Source organism: Solanum pennellii, chromosome 1 (genome assembly GCF_001406875.1).
Source record: "Solanum pennellii chromosome 1, SPENNV200".
In the NCBI taxonomy this organism is placed as follows: domain Eukaryota; kingdom Viridiplantae; phylum Streptophyta; class Magnoliopsida; order Solanales; family Solanaceae; genus Solanum; species Solanum pennellii.
In genome coordinates, this window is record NC_028637.1 from 100,564,501 (window position 1) to 100,587,551 (window position 23,051).

The 23,051-nt window shown below is 27.2% G+C and overlaps 3 protein-coding genes and 5 non-coding genes across 8 annotated transcripts; all 8 read right to left on the reverse strand.

Moving 5' to 3' along the window:
- Positions 1-2,588: 2,588 nt before the first annotated feature.
- Positions 2,589-2,671, reverse strand: LOC114075805. The gene has a single exon (XR_003576194.1). It is a non-coding gene; the product is annotated as a small nucleolar RNA snoR53Y (small nucleolar RNA).
- Positions 2,672-2,765: 94 nt separating this feature from the next.
- On the reverse strand, positions 2,766-2,869 carry LOC114075800. Its single transcript, XR_003576188.1, has one exon. It is a non-coding gene; the product is annotated as a small nucleolar RNA snoR69Y (small nucleolar RNA).
- Positions 2,870-2,956: 87 nt separating this feature from the next.
- Positions 2,957-3,056, reverse strand: LOC114075797. The gene has a single exon (XR_003576185.1). It is a non-coding gene; the product is annotated as a small nucleolar RNA snoR69Y (small nucleolar RNA).
- Positions 3,057-3,142: 86 nt separating this feature from the next.
- On the reverse strand, positions 3,143-3,237 carry LOC114075799. Its single transcript, XR_003576187.1, has one exon. It is a non-coding gene; the product is annotated as a small nucleolar RNA snoR69Y (small nucleolar RNA).
- Positions 3,238-3,340: 103 nt separating this feature from the next.
- Positions 3,341-3,441, reverse strand: LOC114075798. Its single transcript, XR_003576186.1, has one exon. It is a non-coding gene; the product is annotated as a small nucleolar RNA snoR69Y (small nucleolar RNA).
- Positions 3,442-6,334: 2,893 nt separating this feature from the next.
- LOC107028960 (F-box protein PP2-B15-like) lies at positions 6,335-8,168 on the reverse strand. The gene is made up of 3 exons (XM_015230218.2): positions 7,769-8,168; positions 7,514-7,632; positions 6,335-6,920 (listed from the first exon to the last, which is right to left on the reverse strand). The coding sequence occupies exons 1-3, from the start codon at positions 8,039-8,041 to the stop codon at positions 6,443-6,445; spliced, it is 870 nt and encodes a 289-aa protein (XP_015085704.1). The 5' UTR covers positions 8,042-8,168; the 3' UTR covers positions 6,335-6,442.
- Positions 8,169-13,326: 5,158 nt separating this feature from the next.
- Positions 13,327-14,681, reverse strand: LOC107010981 (F-box protein PP2-B15-like). Its single transcript, XM_015210271.2, has 3 exons — positions 14,275-14,681; positions 14,074-14,192; positions 13,327-13,921 (listed from the first exon to the last, which is right to left on the reverse strand). Exons 1-3 carry the CDS (start codon positions 14,539-14,541, stop codon positions 13,495-13,497), a joined length of 813 nt encoding a protein of 270 aa, XP_015065757.1. The 5' UTR covers positions 14,542-14,681; the 3' UTR covers positions 13,327-13,494.
- A 1,708-nt stretch (positions 14,682-16,389) lies between these two features.
- LOC107027555 (F-box protein PP2-B15-like) lies at positions 16,390-18,404 on the reverse strand. The gene is made up of 3 exons (XM_015228693.2): positions 18,024-18,404; positions 17,836-17,954; positions 16,390-16,990 (listed from the first exon to the last, which is right to left on the reverse strand). Exons 1-3 carry the CDS (start codon positions 18,279-18,281, stop codon positions 16,531-16,533), a joined length of 837 nt encoding a protein of 278 aa, XP_015084179.1. The 5' UTR covers positions 18,282-18,404; the 3' UTR covers positions 16,390-16,530.
- Between the last annotated feature and the right edge of the window lie 4,647 nt (positions 18,405-23,051).

Sequence of the window (23,051 nt, forward strand, 5' to 3'; positions counted from 1 at the left end):
CTCAATAAATCAAAATATTTTAGATATTTTGTACTTAAGATTGATATGTATAATTAAAGAATATGATATATTTTATGTGGTTAACTTAATTATATTATACATAAAAGAAATAGGTATATATTTTTCAAAATTTAGATTAAAAATATCTAATTAAAATACTTTATTAGAAATTGAGGTGTTCAATCGGACGGTAACTATTTATTAAGCCTTTGTTTTACAGCAACTCTCTAATATTGCACAATGGTCTTTTTGGATGCCAATTTCTTATGTTTATATCCTCCCAATTAAGATATGTTCAAATCGTCTAAGCCACAGTTATCCTTTCTCTTCTGTTTTTTTTTTTAATTAAATGAAACTCTTCTGTACTTGGGTTTAATGTAGTTTCATGTTTTTCTATCCATTGAATTTTGCTTAGTTAGATTAAAACATAATCTAAACTTCCAAAAGATTCAATTCCTCCACCATAATAGTTACTCCTTTGTTCCCTAAACAAAAGCAAAAATACAAAATTCTACCTAAATCCAATATTAATCTTATCTACTTATACTTATTCATTGAACTACAATTACTCCAAAAAAAAAATTATAATACGGATTAATAAGCGTTTATTGTACTTTTTCTTCCTTAAGTCATTCAAGATTTTGTAAATCTTTAAAGAAAAATTATTTCACGCTATCTTAATCAAATAATGTCACACTTACATACTAGTGTTATACTAAGTAGCACATAATTAAATAACGTCATGTGATATTCTCTTGACACCATAAAGTGAACTCTTGCTCCATTTTGGCATAAAGTAAAGCCATAGAAATTAAATCCTCCAGAATAAGAAAAAAAAGTGTGTAATGTACACATGGTGTGCATTCTTTTTCAGAGCCATGATTAGGTGAACAGCAAGCTCTATGTATGTATTTGTGTTGTTGCACTTTGCATGTATTAGAATGTCACATATAATTATTGTTAGTACATGTCACATTATACCTCCAATCAACTATGTGGTGGTCCATTCCACTTCGAATATAATCAAATAATGTTCCATTAAACTGGCCACGTTGATCAACACCAGCACCATCGATCAATTTTGTTTCGTAGTCCAGTAATTTAATGACATTTTTGTGTGTTCGTATAATTGATTTTTTTCTTTCAGAAAGTATCTTTCTAAGATTGAATAGAATTATAACTTCGACGTATCACAACATTATTTGGGCATACATGGCATAAATTATTAGGCTTTCTCCTATAGTTTAGGTATGAAATTTACAATTTAGATATTATCCAGAGGTTCTATTAAAATAATTTTTTAACCTCACAACGTATTTATGCACATGCTTTATTTCTTCAAATATACGTATGAGATTAATTAAATTCTTATTTTAGAGATGCCCATTAAGTGAATAACGAAAATGAAATAATTATAGTTATATATAACTATACGTGTGTCTACTTGTTGCCAATTTATCAAAGGGATATCAATCCTACGTAGGACTCTGAATCAATTCTTTTGTTTTCCTAATTTCACTCAGGGATATCGATCCCTAAAATTAGGGATGTAATTATATTATTTTAATGTTTTTTATTTGGAGGAAATATCAGTCAAAATGTTTAATTTTAAATAGCGTAATTTTAGTAAAAAAAAACTATACATTAAAATAATTATTAGCTATCTAATCAAAATTCTTAACATAATTAGTAAAAATAATTATTAAAAGTAGCAATATTTTAGTTGTATAGCAAATAAATTGTATTATATATAATTAATTTACTTTCCTTTTATTTCTTAAATCAGTCCCACAACTCATTTTTACCTCAATACCACCCAAAAAGTAAAAAAAGAAAAATCAATACCCATGTTTCCCTTGTTCTAGGTTTTTACCTCAAATCCCTCATTTCTCTTTCTTGCCTTTTTTTCACCAGTTTTCTCTTCTTACATTGTCTAAGAAAATCATTTCTTCGAAATTCTTTACTTTATTCTAGAAATCTATAAATACATTATCACCAAGTATTTTTTAAAATTTTGCTCTTTTACGTAGTTCAAAGTTTTCGTCTTTTAAACTGTAATGTTTGATTTTTCTTTGATTTGTTTTGATATTCAAGATATAGTAGATTGTAGTAATTTAGCAAAGTGTTTTATGTTTTGAAAAGCATCTGACTATCATTACAATATCCGATTCAATGAGAATTACAAGGTATCCAAAATAATATTCAAATTTTTGAGAAATTTCCCTCAGTTTGATTTATGTATTATTCAAGGATTGCTCAAAAAATGAGAGGTATAGGTGTTGAAGATGCTGATGAACAAGTTAAAGTTCAAACTAATGAAGAATGAATTTTCCGCCTGACCGGCCGTCAAAGCGACGAAGAAGAATTAAATTATGTTTCACAAAATTATTTGAAAATATTTTGAATGTTCTCTAATTGTATCCATTTTCAAAATGAATCAGTACATTAGATATCCCAATTTAATTGTATCCATTTTTCAGAATGCATTTATATATTGATCTACCTACAAAAGCTCCACAATTTTTATCTATATATGGTTTTAAGTCTGAATAAATTTCATGATTGTTTGCTAAATAAACATTCGAGAATGCTCCCTCAGATAAATAACTTAAAGCTTTTCTTCAGAAAAAATATTCAGAATTAGCATGGTCATTTTTACATCACAGGGAACAAACCTAATTTTCCAGATTGAAAATTTATAAAAGAAGTTACTAGTAATACAAAACTTGATATTGATTTTGAAATGAGAGAATCAATAAAGAAACGGCAAAGCTCAGATGTGTGTGTTGGAAACGGAGTATATTCCTAGACCTTCAACATAAGGTCTCATAATGAGCTGGGAAAAATGTATCATCATCGCAAAATTGCCACTAATTTTAGACAATCAACAAAATTAAAACAAATAAAAAATTGACACATAACCTTGTATTGAATTCAGAACAGTAGAGAAAATGACGGCGAAGCTCAGATATATGTGTTGGAAACAAAGTTTAATCCAAGACCTTAATTTAAGGCCTCATAGAGCTGGGATTAATGTCAGCGTCATAGCAATCGCCACTGTATTTCAACACAATAAACAAAATATCATAACAAAAAAGTCTAAATAGAAACCAAAAGGATGCCATAACATAGCAAAAAGAAAGGCAAAGCTCAGTTATATATATGTTGGAAACCAAGTTTAATCCAAGACCAAGGTCTCATAGAGCTGGGATTAAGGTAAACATCATTGCAATTGCCAAATTGAAACATAATTGACTAAACAGAATCCAAAAGTAAGCAAACAAAAAAAACACATCATATATGATTTTGCATTGAGAGAATCAACAAAAAAGAAACGAAAGGCGAAGCTCAGATATATATGTTGGAAAATGAGTATATTCCCAGACCTTAAACATAAGGTCTCATAATGAGCTGGGAAATGTTATCATCATTGCAATCGCCCAACAATACTAAAACAACAAAATAGACTAAAAAGAAACAACATCTACCGGAACTATATCGGAGGGCTGCAGAGGCAGTTGTAGCTATGGAACAAGAAGGAGGCAACTGGTTTAAATAGATTGGGGCTAGGGTTTCACTGAAGTTCAGCTGTGCTTTCTTGGGCCTTCTACATTTCTATACGGGCTCAAAGAGGACAAAAGCCCATGTAATCTAAAGTTAGGCTGACTTGGAGCCCGTTTGGATTGACTTTTAAAAAAAAGTAATTTTTAAAAAATATTTTTAAATGTTTTAGAACTTATTTTTAAAAGGGAAAATTTCATATATGGCAAAAGGATTTTATGAAATTACTTTCCATGGGTATAGTTTAGTTTGTTAGGTGACTTTAAATTTGAATAAAATGTTTTTTTTAATTAAATTTATACAAAAAAATATTTTTTCAATAAATGGTTACAATAGCACAAAAGATGATAACAATAAATTCACATAATCCCATGATTTAAACAAACCATTTAAAATAAAATATTTTCTCAAAAAAAGAATTCTAAAGCTATAGAAAGACATATATATATATATATATATATTGAGAGAGAGAGAGAGAGATTATATTGTATATATTTGAGAAATTGTATATAATTTTTATACAATATTTTTGTGTAATTGATTTTGTGTTTTAACTGTATATGACCATCATAATATGTATTATTTTAATTTTTTTGGGTAATCTGTTTGTATGTAATATTTTATTATGTTCCTATTTTTTTTTTGTATATATTAAGGAATTTGTATAATGTACAATAATATATATATTATAGTTATATATGTGCATTTGTGATTTCATTTTTTTAAAAAAAAAAAATTATTAATGATTAAACTGATTGTATAATATTCGTTTGTTAAATGTATATATGGTAAGCTTGAAATCTGTCTGTATATTTGAGTGTTTAACGTTTGTATATACAATATTTTATTATGTTCATAATTTTTTTGTATATATCGACGAATTTGTATAATGTTTTATAATTTTGTATATGTATAATAGAGTGATTTTAACAAATTTATTTTATACAAAATTAAATAATTGTATACAAATAGATATTGCCTCGTAAGACTTTGTAAATGTTACCTTAATATACAACCCACTATATACCTAACTTTAGTAATTGATATACAACTAATAGAACATACAATTAAGAACTGTCTCATAATACTTTTTATATATTACCTTAATATACAACCAACTATATACATAACTTTGTAATTTGTATATAAATTACACTACCTGATGTTCCCGATATTCTCCAGATTTGTCCAGTTCTGATGAGGCAGATCAAATCTCCACTGAATCAATATTTAAGACTTTTTTCTTACTTCCACCTTCAACAATCTTAATGTCGCTAGATTTCGCGTTGTTGATGACTTTATGAATTGTCATTGGGTCATTTTTTTTCATGGATCTCAATTCTTCAATAGATTGTTCAACTTGAACTTGTTTATGTTTTGCCATAAACCCTACATTGACCCCAAAATCCTGAGTTAACACAATTAAAACGAAGGTGGATTATCAACAACATTGACATGCAATGCCATACCTCTGTAATCCTCATAGATGGGAGGAATCATTCATTATGATTTTGAAAGACTTGTAATCTGATAAGTAATAAAGATTTTTTAAAATAAATATGAAAAAACTAAGAATTATACTACATATACAATTGTTGAAGAAGGAATCAAGAAAAAAATATTGAAAGCCATGAATTTGGCGGTTACCTGCGAAAAGTGAAAGAACATCGGAGGGAGAAGGTCAAAATTTTCCAAATCGAAATTCAAATTTGAAGGGAAGAGTAATTTTAGGAGAAAGATATGGAATGTGAATAGGTGAGATAAATTTGATCTTGAATAAAATTATATAAAAATCTTTGATAACTATTTTTATCATGTATCAAATAGGTAGTGGGTCCCATTAATTATGCCAAAAAAATTGAAACTGTATTTACGGACTGTAAATACATTTTTCCTTTTTAAATTAAGTACTTATGTGTTTTTATAAAAGTGTTGCAGTTGAAAAAAAATTGGTGACGTATTTGGCAAATAAGTGTTGGTAAACTTTTTTTTTTTATCTAAATGTCTGAAATACCCTTAAAGTTGTTAACATGATAAAAAATTGATTAATTTAAGATTTTTATACTAAAAAAAAATTAAATCAAAATTAATTTATATTTTACATCCATAAGTAATAATATTTTCTATTATTCACATATTTATTTATTATCACAAATTAATAATAATAATCATAATCATAATAATAATTATAATAATAATAATAATAATAAATAATAACAATAATAATGATAATAATAACAATAATAATAATAACAACAACAATAATAATAATAAAAATAACAATAATAATAATAAAAATAATAATAATAACAATAATAACAATAATAAAAAAAAAGAATTAAAAGCAAAAATATAATATTTAATCAACATAAAATGACTTTTAAGTTGAAAAAAAAACACTCCTCACCTAAGCTTTTAGTTTTTGGCTTTATATAAGTCATTTTTTACTTAAAATAAATCGCTTTAATAATTGTTAGACAATCTAATAAGTCAAAAACTGACTTTTAAATCAGTTTAACCAACTTTTACGCCCATCCAAACATGCTCTTACTTATTTATGTACCAATTGCAATTGCACCTAGTAGCCAATTTATACTTAAATTCAAATTTTTTTTTCTAATAAAATGTAGAAAAATTGACAAACTTCTTCTTCAAAAGATTTGTTAAAGAAAACTTATAAGAGCTAATGCGATCAGCAGATGTAATTGTTCTTGTTTCAATAGTTTGAGTCAATTATAATTTCTGAACGGCTAAACCAATGATAATTCGGCTATGACTTCAATAATTGTCCTTAAATTAGGTATATACCCAACTTCTGGGTCAGCTTCGATAGACACACATAAGTAAACAAATTCCAATAAGAGAGAAGAAACAAAGTTAGTTAATAAATTAGTTTGGGTCTTAGCTCAATGCCCTCAATAATAAGGCCTCCTTTAAGGTGTTCACCTTTAATTTCTCTAAGGCACATTGTAACTTGTTGATCATTGACTCCATCACAGTAAAACTCACCCAATTTAATCTCCAACCATCCATCATCTCTTTCACATAAAACATGCTCTTGGCCTCCTCTATCAACTCTTGATCTCAATGTCTCTACCCTGTGTCTCATTATCACCATTTCCAATTCTTGTTTCCTCTTGTTGTCATTGTTATGTCGTAGATATACTATTCCTTTCGATTCGTGGTCACCTACTTTGACAGAGACCTCTGATGGTAAAGAGTCTAAGCCGAAAGCACGACCAGCGAGATTGACAATGAGGTAAGCTCCATATATTGTACGAGGAGACAACATTCGAGTGTTTATTTTTCCTTTTATTTCTAGCCAACATACCATAATAAGCTCCACCCCTTCTGGAAATCTGTTGGAACACACAGAATTGGATCAAATATTGGACGTGTTGCACAACCAAAATTGAATAGCATAAATGCCAGTTAGAGTCAAATTACCCGAAAACATATGTATTCTACTATCAAGTCATGTTCATGTCACAACATTTTAGCTTGATCATGAAAATTAAAATGATTATTTAATCTTTTGTAGCTGTAATTGTGAGAACTACTCCATATAGAATTGTTTAAGTCCTTTTCAATATCTAATAGTGATGTGAACTGATATTTTGTCAATTAAAAAAAAAACTAATATCTGGGATTGCGCAGTCATCTAGGAGTAAACTTATATCTATAATCATTTTATTAACAAATCTACTCATTAGAAATTTGCACTTTTGCAACAAATATAGAAAAGCAAAAGGAAAAAAGAACCACTCCTTCCGTCTCAATCTCGATTCATGTGATGTAAGATATATGGAAACACTTGTCAAATAAATAAAATGAAATGTTGAAGTATTATTAAATTATTTGTTAAATAAATATAATCATCATTTTTTTTAATGACAGACTATAACAAAAAATGAATCATGCTACAAATTAGGAAGAAGGAATTATATGATACCTTGAGTGAAGGAGGGGTTTCCAACACCAGTAGAGAGGATTGGTGGACCAAGTAATTGATAGCTCCCTTGCACTCAACATATAACACTTTTTACTTGTTCTTCTGTCTATTGAAAAGCTCTGGAAATATATGTTTCAACACAAATAAGAAAAATGAGATCAGGACACGCTCAATATAAAAATTTGTTTTCTAAGGTTTGATTAAGTAATTAAGCAGGACATATTATTCCTATAAATCATCACGTTAGGCACATACCTTGCTACCACCATCAATGAGAAGAGGCTTAAATAGCTTAAGAAACAACTCTTTGTTTGACGAAAAGGCAATTGGCGACACGAATCTTTCGATGATTTCGCGATAATCAAAGGGCAAGAATTTCTCCCATAACAAGTCGGACAGGGCTGCATCACGAACCATAGTCGAAACCAAAGACAATTGAGAAGCATCATGAGGAGATGTGAACGATAGGATTTGAACAATACAATCTTCTGGCAAGAGGTCCAATTTCATCTCTCTATTATCTGCCATCGTGAGAAATTTTTGAGTGTATAATATAAAACTTAGAAATTAAATATTGGAGAAGCTAAGGTACGTAATGAGAGATTATAAGGGCAAAAAAATGATATAGCTTTCTACAAGATGACGACATGTAATTAACATATGAGGACATGGACTCGGAAAAACACATGATGACAAATTTATTATAATTCTAACTTGTAAGATTTGGCCACATGAGATTGACAAAATAAAAAAATTCCATCATTTCTAGAAATTATCAGAAAAGGGTCTGATATACCCGTCAACCTCGTTATAAAAGTGACTCATATATGCCCTTACCGTTATACAAACGGCTTACATATATCCCTGCCGTTACAAAATTGCTCACATATACCCTTCATTTCACGGAAGTTAAAAAATTAGTTTTAAATTTATATTAATTACTTCTAATTTTTCTTCTATCAAAGTTCAAGGTATATTTTAATTTTTTTCATACATAAATTATTTTTTGACTTCTTTTATTATAATTATTTGTGTTTCTTATTCTTATTTTGTTTTTGTCTTTCATTCCTTAGTTTAAAGAAAAAAAATTTAAATTGTTTTTTTTGTGTCTATTGTAATTTAATTTCGTATTCGAAGAAAAAATCTGGTCATCTACAATAAGTTTTACAAGAATATTAGTGAAACATAAATAAATTTGATTATCAAAATAATAATTATATATTAGTCATTGAAACAAAAAAAGTCAAAAAAAATTATGTTTGACGAGGATTAAATTTACTCATATGGGATTATATTTTTTTTTAAAAAAAATAAAAATTTAGATTAAAATTATTATTTTTTTCTGTTAGAGGAAAAGGATATATGTGAGCCATTTGTTTACAAGTAAGGGTATATATGAGCCACTTTCATAACAAGGAGTATATCAGCTCTAAATGACAAAGTTGAGGGGTATGTCAGCTCTAAATGACAAAGTTGAGGGGTATATCAGACTCTTTTCCCAAAAATCATTAATTATTTAAAAAATAAATTATAGTTCATAAATAAAATAGCAGAATATCATTAGGTGTCATATTAACAAATTATATATTTATGTGTTTCATATACAAATAAATATTTACAATTACATGTTACTTGTAAACTCATATGTGCTTTGCCCGAACATGATAAACATCGTTTAAAATTACGAAATTATTTCTCTATAATTATGAAATTTAAATTATTTTTCTATTTAATTACTGTATAAATTTGTCAAATTATCTAGGCAACAGATGTCAACGTTAAATAATGGAAATGGGTCCTCTCTAGTAAAATATTTTCCAATAATGTCAATATAATGTTTGTTTCTTGCCACGGATCTAAGGTTAAAAAATGATGGTTACGATTCATTTCCCATCAAAGAACTAAAAAGGTAAGCAATTTTAACTTTCATATGGATTCTATTCAAGTCCAGCTCAATTTCAATAGGCCACTAAAGCAATAAATAAAAGATTCCAAATTATTTCTACCTTATTTTTTTTTTAAATTTGAAATTGGCATGGAATAGACGCTTGGTGTTTATTGCCATTTATCAAACTCTTTGAAATACTAGTACAAATTATTTGGTATACATATAACTAGGACCAAATTATCTTAAGCTTGGACGTTACGTGAAAAATTTGTTTGTGTTTCTAAGTTCTAACAAAGTTTAACAACACATAATTTGGGTTGGCAAAGTTAGTTAATTAATTAGATTCCAGTAGAGTGGGCAACCTGAGTCTTTAGGCATGGGCAAAATGCAAATCTAACTATATATACTTAGATAGAATTAGCCCGCGCAAGCACGAGCCAAACAATAATCACAACATCTTTTTATTTTTATAACTAAAATTTGAATTCGAGTCTTCTAAGTTCTAATTAAGAAAGAAACAATTTTATCCACTGCATCACATTCTTTAATAGCATAACAAACTATTTTCATGAAATTATACCAAAGAAACCTGAAATATTTAGTTAATATTTTTTCATCTACGAAAAATTAATTATTGTTTACTCACAAATCTATCATTATATTTTGGTGAACATCTAGGAAGAAGTCTCAATCTAAAAATTTTTATCGCATGATCTCAATTAATTCACACACATGAAAATCTTTTCTTTGATGTAGTAGAAAATTAGAGCTTAGGATTAGAAAAATTAAATTTAAGATTTAGTGTTGAAATACAAATATACATTATATGTAATACATACGAAAGATTGAAAATATCAAAAAATAAAATACACATTGCATGGAATAAAAAAAGAAAATGTCAATTTTTATAATAAAAAGAAAAAATTACTTTTAAAGGAGATGTATACTATATGATTTTCACCTAAAGATTTGCGAGATCAATCTAAAAAGAAAAAAAAAGAACATCTAATAAAGTACATATAAATTTATCAAAATACCCTTAAATACAAATTTTTAAGATAAAATACTAAAATATTGATACCATTTGTTATTTCATTCTTCTAATATAGTAGAAAAGTAGAAAAAAATATGTTTGTATCGTAATGCTGTATAATTAACTAATTACTCAATATTAGTTTGGTTGATTTAAAAAAAATCAACTTAATTGGTTTAATTTATTTTTAAGCAAGTCAAATTGCATCTAGATTATTATTCTTTTCGCTCAAAAATTGTCATATATTAATTCATGTTGGACATAGTATGTCCAAAGAAAATTTCAACATCTTTTACGATTCAAGTTGGGAATTGTCTTTCTCACGAAAATTCCAATAACAGAGAAATTGAGAACTTAGCTACGTTGTGAGCTATAACATTAAACCTTTTAGGAATATATACAAACACGATATGCTCTAAGGATGCAGACATATTCCAAACCGCATCTTAATTATTGATATTACTTTAACAAGAAGGAAATTGGGTTGGCAAAGCTAATGAGTAGTCAGTGATTGCTAATTAGGCACAGAGTGGTCTACCTGATTCTTTAGGCAATAGTATATATTTAGAAAATAATAAAATTTTGCAAAGCCATTTTATTAGTCGATAACCGACGGAAGCATTCGTTACTTTGACTTAAAACCGATCCAAAATTGATGGACCAAAAAAATACTTATTAAGACAAATAAAAGTAAAAGTCGCTTGATCTTTTTAGAAAGAGATTAACTTATATCCACTGACAGTGGATTAGAAAAATTTATATATTTCTTTTAATTTAATTATCATATCTTCATATTTAAAAATTAATGATTCTTTTAAATTCTCTTTTTCTTTTCTTCTTTTTAAAGACCCTCGATAAATTTAAGATTGCTTTGAATTAATGTTCAAATATATTTTATACTTTTGACTTTGAGTATTACTTAAATAAATTGGTCTGAATATTACTTAAATAAATCGGAATACATATGAAGGTATATGGATCAAAGTTTATTTTCAATTAATTTTTGTATTGTCGATAAAATGAACTAAGAAGAGAAAAGTTGAAGCAATGGAAACATTTATCCAAAAACTTTTTCATGTTAAAAAGAAGACTTAATAAGTTATGCATAATTTTTTTTATGAAATCAATTAGTTTAGATTTTAAAAAGAAAAAAAAAAGTAAAAAATTACTATTGATGATTGTCCACAATGATTATCTTAAATTGCTTCAATGATGTTGATGGGGAATGAGGTAAAAATAATGAATACAAGAAAACACTGCAAAATATCTTCTTATCTTTGGCAATCAAGAATAATTCTAAACAAAGTTATATAATTAATTTAGAGTTCAAGTTATCATATAATACCTTTTTATTATTATTTAAATATTAATAATAAGTAATACATTTTAAAATATAAATATTTCTAAAAATGAGTTGATACTGTAATTTTTCTTGTCCACTCTCGGTGAATATAAATTTTGAACTCAAATATTTACCATGAGTCATGCTACACCGCTGCTCAAGACTTTAGTGGATCGACTCTATTACATAAGTTAATTCCTAATTTTTATCTCACATCATGAGATAAGTACGTAGTATTATTGTATCGGCCCAAAACCTAACTAATTGATCTTTACAGTGCTTTCTCTATCTCTCTCAATTAAAGCTTTATATCCATAGAAAAAAGTTGCCAGGCATTTTTATTTTTTTTCCTATTTTGATTTTTATGAAGTTTCGTTCTTTGCTACAACTGATAAAAATTGTTATTTTAGACAATGTTACTTCACTAAACCACACATACTACATTTGAGGATCTGCACAGAATAACTTCAAAAAAAAATTCAAAAATATAGAATTTTGTTCATTCTTATTCAAAAAATACTAAGGCCTTATTTGTTTCTATTAAGATTAAGGGGTCTAAATCTAAATACACATTTAAATATTAAGATTTGCATTAAGATCTAAGTGTTTTGATCTGAATACACATCTGAATATTAAGATGTGGTTTCTAAATCTTAACACTAAATAATTAATGTTGTTTATTTTCAATATCTCAATATAAAATTTTAATTTCAACAAAATATATCACTTTTGATTAAAAAAAAGTTTTAAAAGTTTTAATAATCATGATTTGGAGTACTATTTTTCGTTCAAAAATCTTAATAAACAACAATACATCAAAAATTTTATTGCAACCAATGTTCTTGACACATATCAAAATAAGAAAATTATTAATATAAAAAGAAATACTTGAAAGGATTTATGAAAACTTATCAGTTGGGAAAAAATGATGTTTGATTTGAGAAAAAAAGAGAAAGAAAAATTTTAGTTATGAGATAAAAAAGACACATCCTAAAGTAGAGAAGCTATAGTTACGAGATAAAAAAACGTGCCCAAAGTAATGAAGTTATGATTTATTATTTGATAACTTATCAAATGAGTCTGAATGTTGTTAATAGTCTCTTACAGATTTGATTCGTTCAGAGCTATTAATAGGTTTTCTAAAAATTAAAACAAATGAAATTAATGGGCTTAATCTGAATGAGCCCTAAAAATCAAACGCAATTAATGGGCTGAATCTGAATGACTAAGATTCAGACCTAAAGGCTTAAAAGTTAAAAGTGTATAAAATCTTCTTTTTCATTAATTTTATTTTATTTTTTCGAATTTTGGTCTATGTTTTATTTTCCCAATAGTCATTTTTATTTCAGATAAAAATTGTGCTTGTGAAGCTATTTTCACCATAGTCAGATTTATATACGTTCCAGATACATCAATAAGAAAATCAGATACAAGACATTGACAATTTATAGATTTATGTATCTGATTTAACTTTTAAATATATGACATAATTATTAAAAAATAATATTGTTAACAATAGTTTTAAACTACTAAAAAAAGATATCAAACAGTAATCCCTCAAAGAAAACCAGTATATTGTAATATTTCATTATCAAATTTTTATTTTTTCTTGTATTCTCACCGACTTTTACATGAACCAAATAAATCATTACAGTGAGAAAAAAAGATCAATGAAATTTACGAGGGAACAGAGAACAATCTTTGAATTTTCTTTAGTCCTAGTGTTTAGGCCTAACTTCAACGCCTTCAATGACCAGTCCACCTTTTACATGGCATCCCTTCACCTCCTTTAAACTCGCTGTAACTTCTTCATCTTCATCATCATCTCCACTGTTTAAAAATTCTCCTAACTCAATTTCCATCCATCCATCTTCCCTTTTATACGGCACTCTTTCATACCTCTGTTTTCCTTCCGGCAGATCTTTTTCGTCCTTCCGGTGATCCAGAGTCGCCGTGTGAACATCTTTCTGATTACCAATTTCTACACTAGTCTCAACCGGCACTGAACGCAGACCAAATGCACGATCTGAGATTTTCATTATGAAATAAATTCCATAATTCGTGTTTGCAGAAAGCATACTTGTCATCAGCTTTGCTTTTACTTCTAATTTGCATATCACTTTCAGTTCAGCCACTTTTGAGAACCTGTGAGAAAAAAGAAAAAGAAAAAAAAAACAGAGCATGTTAAATTTTTCAAGAATGTTAGAAAAGATTGAATTTTTTTCAATTTAGTTACTTGAATTATTGAATACCCATTATTTACAAGCTAAAATAAAATGGAAATGAGTGATCAAAACCTTGATTCTGGCACAGATTTCCAGGTCCAATGATCTGGTTCTTCCCCATATAAAAGGGACAATTCTCCAGCTGAGATTATAAATGATTTTTTTCCACTTGATTTCTCTAAGGCAAAGCTCTACAATTATAACATCAAACAATTATAAGAATGAACCCTTTTAAAATGGAAGATTGAAAGATCAACTCATTTGTATACATACCTTTTTACCACCATCAATGAGAATCGAATTACAGAGACGAATAAAAAGCTCTTTTTTAGAAGAATAGTTCAAGGGTATGACAGATTTGTCAATAATTTTATTATAATCAGAAGGTAATAATGTTTGCCAGACCAAATCAGACGCTGCCACTAATCGGAGAAAGGATGAAACCAAAGAGAAGCTAATTGTATCCTTAGGTGAAGTAAGAGAAAGAATTGAAGAAATGCAATCTTCTGGTAATTCATTGAATACATCTTCCCCTACCATTATCTACTGTTTGCCTTTTTTTTTTTTTTGATTTGGGCTAATTTTTGTTGAAATTAGAGTGAGATTATTTGATAAATGTTGAATTTTGGTTGTTTTATATATATAGTGGAATAATGTGCAACTTTAGAAAGTTTCGTTCATATTTGGATGAGTTGATGTTGCCTAAAAAGTAATATGTGAAGGAGAATTATTTGTCTCTTTCAACCTCGTCAAATACACTTTTTATTATAAAATATCTACGGGCAGATATTTCAAACTTCCATCTGTTCTATTCTAGACTAGATATAGAATTTGTTTGTCTAGATATTATATTAATATATTTTTAAATTTGTTATTAATTATTATTAAATATAAAAAATGTTTTATTATTTTTATTTTATTTTTCTGATTGTGAATTGGTAGAGAGTTTAAACTTGTAGTTTTAAACTAAAGAGCCGTAAAATGTAACCAAATATTTTTTAATTTTATATGTGAAAATTTAAAATTAAAGAGTTGTCACAAAAGAAATAATTATTCGATCTAATATATCATGGTCTAGGGGCCTAAGAGAAGGAAGATAGATCATCAGAGCTATTTTAAAATGGACTACAAAAATAAAGATATAAATTGAAAGATAAAAAAGTATTATTTTTATTAGATAGAGTTTTTTTTTAGAAAAATTGTTATATAAGTTGTGTCATAACTCATAAGTAGTAAAATACTAACTTAGTTATCATCCTTTGTTTTCCCATTAATTAATGATTTGTGGTCGAATTCATAGAATCTATAGGAAAGGTTTTTGATGGAATTGAAATTTGATACTTGAAGTTAGGGATGTCAACATTTAAAAAATTAAAATTAAATTGATGTAAAATTATATATATATATCTGTAATTTATTTATTTTCGCACTAATTTTGAAAAACTTTACTTTATATCCGCCCCACTACATACAACTTTAACCACACTGTCCCGCATCCGCTCCATCCTATCGCCATCTCTTCTTAAAGGCTGAATCGAAGTACTTTTCACTTTCTTTCATAAGGCCTCACCAAAGAGTATAACATTAAAATTAGAGGAAATTTCCTTTGAAGTATGACCAACAAAATAACAAATTAAGAGCATAGGTATAATTATTAACCAAATAGCAAAACAGCACAAAAGAGAAGGGAAGTTTCTGTGAAAAGAAACCGTGTGAATCTTTAAATTGCCAGTCAATTTTGGTTTCTCTTTAGTTTTCATCATTTTTATTTGACTCCTACTATTTGAGGATGTCCACAAATACTAGTAACAATTTCAAAAGATAAAATTTACACATATTTTTTTAGTTTTGAATAAAGGATAAGTTATTAGGATCTCGTTTAATATGTGTAACAATTAACATCTTGAATTTTACGGACTAAAGAATTTAGCTTCTATATATTATTACAAATTATAATAGTGAATTTTGTTTGTTTTATATTTAAAAAAATTGTTTTAAATTTACTTTGTTTAATCTATAAAAAATTAAGAGATATTGTTTTTTCTTCTTATTGACAATATTGAATAATTAGGTAAAATAATATTATTATATAAGTTTAAAGTTTTAAAACATCATTAAAAATATAAGACAGAGCAAATTATTATCAACCACATTCTGCCAAATTTATTTAACTTATATACTCACATTTGTTATTTTATTTTTACATTATCAAATTATTTTAATCTATTACAGCAAATTATTTGTTTTAATTTACTGTGACTAGTTTAACTTATTTTGAATAGTTATAAATAACTATTGTCTAAATGATTTGGCAGTAACCTTTTTTTTTTCACTAGCATTGTTTAACTCTTAATTAACAACTTTTCAGTTGAAAAAGAAGAACGTAAATAAAAGCATATGTTCGTTTACATACAAAAAAATAAAAAAAAATTATACTCTGTATTTAAAAAAATATAATTTTAATCTATTCACAGGACAAAAAGCATTTAAAACCACAAAATTAGTTAACTACAAAGGTCTCATCTTTGCCTAGTGTTTAGGCCTTAACTGAATGCCTTCAATGATAAGGCCACCCTTACTATGATAGCCCTTCACCTCCATTAATTTCATTATGATCTCTTCATCACCATATCCTCCATTAAAAAACTCTCCAAGCTCTATTTCTAACCACCCATCTTCTCTTTCACCAACCATTTTTTCCTCCCCTTTGTTCACTCTTGCTTTTAATGTTTCCACTCTGTTTCTGTAAAACAGAGACTCTAGCTTCTTGCTCCTTGGGTGCCGTAGATACACAGTACTGTTGACGGATTCTTGATCCCCGACTATAATACTGACCTCTGACGGAATTGAATCCAACCCGAATGATCGATCTGAAATCTTCATGAGTAGATAAGCTCCGTATGTTGTGTTTGGAGATAGATCCCCTGTTTTCATCTTCCCCTCTATTTCCAGTCTGCATATTGTTTTCAGTTCAGCTACCTCTGCAAACCTGCAAAACCATTAGTATTAAAAATTCCTATTTAGCATTCAATTACAATTGAAAGAAAATAAATTATCTTTGGGCTAAATTACATGTTAAAGAATCACAAAACGTCATACATAGCTGATTAATAAAATGACTGGACTTCTTATAAGATTTGAACAATTTTTTTTCTACGGATGTTTTAATTATCAGAGCAGAGCCTTACACCAAGATAAATAATTGCCTATTCACCATATGATAAACGTCTATTTTGATAAATTTAAAGAAAAAATAGATTCACTTCTATGCACTTTATAGTTTTTCTAACCCTGAACATAATATAAAATCATCACAATTTATAGATAAATAATTTTTCAATGCGTAATGAATAAGAAGAAAGTGGGGGTAATAATATGACTAGATAAATAGAAAAATTATGAATTATAGGTTATATGAATAACGAGGCATACCCTGAGTTAAAATAATGAGTAGATAGTTAGTTAAAAGGTAATTAGAGTTATAAAAACACCAATGACCACACTCTGTCGCAATGATGGTGAAAGATGAATAATTAAAAGACATGACAGCACATTTAATTTTGTAATATTAGAATGCTACATTCAGCAAGCATCACTTAAAAAATATGTCTAGTGATTGCGTGGGATTCGAAGAGAATGTAGAATTAATATAAAAGCTAAGAAATAATAATAAAAGATAAAATCAAAGTCTAAGAAAATAATTTTTAAAAAATAATACCATTGATAAGCAACATTAAACCGCACACGATTAATATTTTACTCAGATTTTCGACAAACTTTTATATTTAATGATGGTAAGGGGAAAATGCTTTAAAAAGAAGGGAATTTAATTACCTTGATTCTGGAATAGCTTTCCAGTTCCAGTGAGTTAGTTCATCTCCATATAAAATAGAGAGCTCTTTTGCAGACATGACATATGACTTTTTCCCCGTTACTTTATCCAAAGCAAAGCTCTGAAATATGAATATGATTTAAGTTTTGTACACTGACTGCCCATATATAAGAATTGAGATATGATTTACCTTGTCGCCATCGTCTATTAGAATGGAATTGCATAGGCATATAAAAAGGTCTCTTTTTGAAGAAAACTTCAAAGGCGTGACTGATTTTGTAGCAATATGTTGCCAATCACAAGGCAAGAAAGCATCCCAAACACAATCCAACTCTGCCACTGACCGGAAAATTGAAGAAACCAGTGACAGTGTTAGTGCATCAGGTGGAGAAGTGAGACATACTATGCTACTAATACAATCTTCTGGCAGATCATATAAGTGCTCCATTGTTGTAACAACCAATTGAAGTAATCAAATAAATATAGATATTTCAAAAGTGACATACACGGTATAATAAATATAGAGAGAGATTGGGGTACGAAATCACGGAGCAGGTCCTTAGGTAGAAGTTTCCTTCACCTGGTAAGTCGCATGCTTTTGGTCTCTCTTTACCTGCGTGTCTTAATTTGATCGAGTATAAAAAAAAATTATAATTTTATATTAAATATGCATATAATTTTTTTCAATCTCGTAATCTTAATTTTGTTTAATATTAAAATTGAAAAACTAAAAAAAAATGTAAAAGTAAGAGAGTTAGAACAGAGAAAGCTGGTCCACTATGGGTAGTCGTAGAAAAGGCTATTCGCATGACATGTCCAAAGTGGTCAAATTGCACCGATGACTTCAACATTGCAAATTGGTCAACTTCTGTGTCATTAACAATTTTCTTTGAAATTAACAATGCAAACCCAATGTTACAGTTGGAATCTCAATTTGTTCATTAATGATGACTACTGGTAAAGATAAAATCACGTGTATACACACATCAACTAGTCTTTCTTTAATCCACATCTGGAATAAGTGTTCAATTTGGGTTGTTATAGGACTTTTCAAAATATTCAAAATTTTAACTAACTAAAAAAAAGTGTAATATTATAAAAATGTCAGTATATTATTTTTGGACGAATTAAAAATCAATTACAACTTGATAGTTAGCAGAATCATAATCCAAGAGCACGAAATCATGACAGGTGAAAAAGACGCGTATTCTATGGAGCCTTTTATCGATAGGAGGATTTGATGATATGAATTTAACTTGCCTTTTGGTCTCTTCTCTATCGGATTTTAAAAGAAGACAAAGCTATTTGATGCATACTCACATTGACAGACTTAGAGTCCTTTTTGACCAACTTAAAAATCCGTTTTGATCAACTTAAAAAACATGATTTTTTAAATTGTTGAAAGTTATTTTAAAAATAAGTAGTTATGTGTTTGGTTAAAAGCGTTACCGTTGAAAAAAATTGTTGATGCGTTTGACCAATAAGTATTGTTAACACTAGTTTTTAAAACCAAATGTCTGAAATACCTTTATAATTGTTAGCATAATAATAAGTTGATTAATATAATGTTTTTATTTCTAAGAAAAATTTAAACAAAATTAATTTATATTTTAATTAAATTTCAATAACTTAATATCTAAATTAATTTTAAATGTACAAATTATCAAAGAATTTTGAAAATTATTCAAAACAATTAAGGGTAATAAAATAATATATTTGATCAAAGTATAACGACTTTTAATTTAAAATAAAAAGTAATAATCACCCTACTTTTAACTTTACGCTTATTCTAAATCACTTTAAATTTATTTTATATTATTTTTATATTATCAAACACTTTTATAAATTAAAAATTAACTTTTAAGTCAATTTAATAAATTTAAAAGTCTATTCAGACGAACATTTAATTGGTGTGCGCTATAGGACTGCCACTTGAACCGGTTGGACAATTACTTGCTTTCAATCTTATACTACCACTGAAAACGAAAGAAGAAGGAAATGTACAATTTGATAGAGACCCCCTTTTTTTTTATTCGGATCTAACTTTTTACATATTTTGATTAATTTTACGGAATGCATATAATTTTTATCCACAAAAGCTAGGATGTATGTAACGAATTAACTAGTCTTTTTTATTTTAGCTAAATTTTGAATTTGTTACTTTTTTTTTTGAAAAATTACTTAAATACACAATATATTTTACTGTATTTTTTAAAATTTTCTACTGTTTGAAATTCTTTTTTAAAAATTCCTATTTTACACGATGTTTCATCGAATATATCACTTTACGTGGTGTATAGGGACGTACGATGAATCAGTATATTATTTTACGCGATGTACTAGTCAAACACATCACTTTTACGTGATCTATTGATCGGATATACCACTTTATGCTATGTATCGGGACGTAAGCAATGACTTTGAGTGATTTATCCGAAATAAAGACACTATATATCAGGATGTATTCAAAATCGAAATATGATGTATTAAGACGTTTTGGATGCATCCTAATTTCACCATATTTAATGAATTTTTATAATTTAAAAAAGAGTAGGGATATAATATAATAATTAGCTTTTTAACACAATAAAATATTTGTAAAATCTACTCATTAGTTAATAAGGGTATAATTTAATTTATTTACTGTCACTGAATATAGTTTCAATTTTTTTGCCATAATTAATGGGACTCACTACTTATTTGTATATTGAATCAAAAAAGTCATTCAAGATTTTGTATATAATTTTATACAAATTAATTTTATCTCTCCTATCCTCATTCCATATCCTCCTAAAATCACTTCTCTACTTCTGATTTGAATTTCAAATTGGGAAAATTTGACCTTCTCCCTCCATTAGTAATTTTATTTTTTGCAGGTAACCATCAATTTTGTGGGTGAATTTATTTTTTTGGGGGGTTTCATGTCTCCTACTTCAACAATTAGACATCTAGTATGCTTGTTATTTTTTCATTTTTTTATTTTTTATTTTATTACTTATCATATTACAAGTCTTTCAAAATCAAAATGGATGATTCCTCTCTATCTATAAGATTTGTGAAATGTATGCCATATTACACTTTCTTTTCATTTTTATGTGTCTATATTCATTCACATTACACAGAGTTATTATATATGAATTTACCTGCTTGAATGTAATGTATATAGTATTGTTTGTACATTTGATTATTATATACTAAAGTGATCAAGGTATTTGTGTAGTTATTCATAGTTTAAGTTTTTTTTCTCTTATATTCAATTAGTTACATATGTATATAGATAATTAGTTTTAAAAATCTTGTACAGTTATTTGTATAATAATTTGTTTTAAATCACAATATTTTTATATTTTACGTTATTATATACAAACTACTTGAGGGATATACACGGATATGTGTATATACAAGTACTATTTTCATATTTTGATTTATACATATATAGCTACTTCTATGTGTATATAATAATTACTTTACAATTTGGTTCAAATCAACTAATTTATATTCATTTTATTTGCATTCGTATTATAAACTTTATTTGTACATATGCATTTATTTGTATATTCAACTAGTTATATATGTAAATAAGTAATTACTTTTAAAAAATCTGATACAATTATTTGTGTAATAATTTGTTTATAATTATAATTTTTTTTATTTTACGTTATTATATACAAAACTGCTTGAGGGATTTGTGTATATACAAGTACTATATTCATATTTTTATTTATTCATATATAACTACTTGTATATGTATATAATAATTACTTTACAATTTGGTACAAATCAAATAATTTATATTCATTTTATTTACATTCGTATATAAACTTTATATACATTAAAGAGTTTAGTTTCCTGGAAACAAGTTTGTATGATCTTTCTATCGCTATAGATTTCTTCGTTGGTAAAATATTTGATTTTGTATGTTTAACTTAAATCATGGGATTATGTAAATATTTGTTATCGTATTTAACCCTACTGTTACTGTGCACTGAAAAAATAAAATATTTTATATATAAAAAAAAACTATTTTGTTTGTAAAAAAGAAACTCTTATACAAATTAAAATCTACATAACAAACTAAACTATACCATAATTATGTAAACTATATCTATAAAATATTTTTTCTTAATTTCAATTTGCGATATATGAAATTTCTACGGTATAATAGGTCCAAGTGCGCGCATATCTGCTTTGAGGATCACTCTTTAAGATATAGCCATTATATGAAGTATTTAAATGTTTAGCCACTTCATATTAATCAACTTGACAAATTTTTTCCCCTTCAACCCATCAGTGTCACTTGAGCTATGTATTGCTGGTCAAAATGCATGGTATGACAATTATTTAAATGTCGATTTTTATACTTATCATCACCAAATGACGAATTTTTCAATATTAATATTTTTAGCTTGTTATACTCAATCTTCCACCAGCATGTTATTCGAGTTTGGTTTTTTCATCCCTTGAAAACCTAAGGACCCATATATGATGTTAAGCCCACTTTTCTCTAGCCCATGACCTCTTTAGAATTCACTAGCTACCAAACGAAATCAAAAAGTAGATCCTTTTGATTCGCACCATATAATAGCGGCAACACAACTCCGATGATAAACAAAAACTGACATTTAATTTGTTTTCAAAATCCAAGAAGAAGAAAAACAGTTTCTATATCTCATTATCTAAACAATAAAGACTGAGATGGAAAAAAATAATTAAAAAAAAAAGAAGATTTTTTTCGCCTTTTATGTTCAAATTAACAGATAAAATTTAGAAACTTAAATTTTAAAATCTCAATTATATTTTATATCACATCAATTGAGATAGAAAAAACAATTATAGGAATAGTATTAACTGAACCGTGAAAGAAGAAAAGAGGATGAAAAATATTCAAAATTATGACCTTTTTATGTATTTTTATTTATGTTTATAAGTACTAAATTCGATAGTATAAAGAGGAACAACAACACAATTGTATAAAACATTAAGCCCATCTAAATATTATATATCGAGGCGTGTTGTCGTAAGGAAAATAGGTATACTCACTTTTGTTAGAGTTAGCGTCAAATTTTAAAACATCGATATAAATTTAATTATGTGATATTTCGCTTTATAGATCACATTAAAAGTTATAATTTTTTTTATCAACCTTTCAAAAGGAATAGATTAATTTAAGAATTATAATTCAAAAAATAATTTAATATGCGAAGTGTCAGTATTTTTT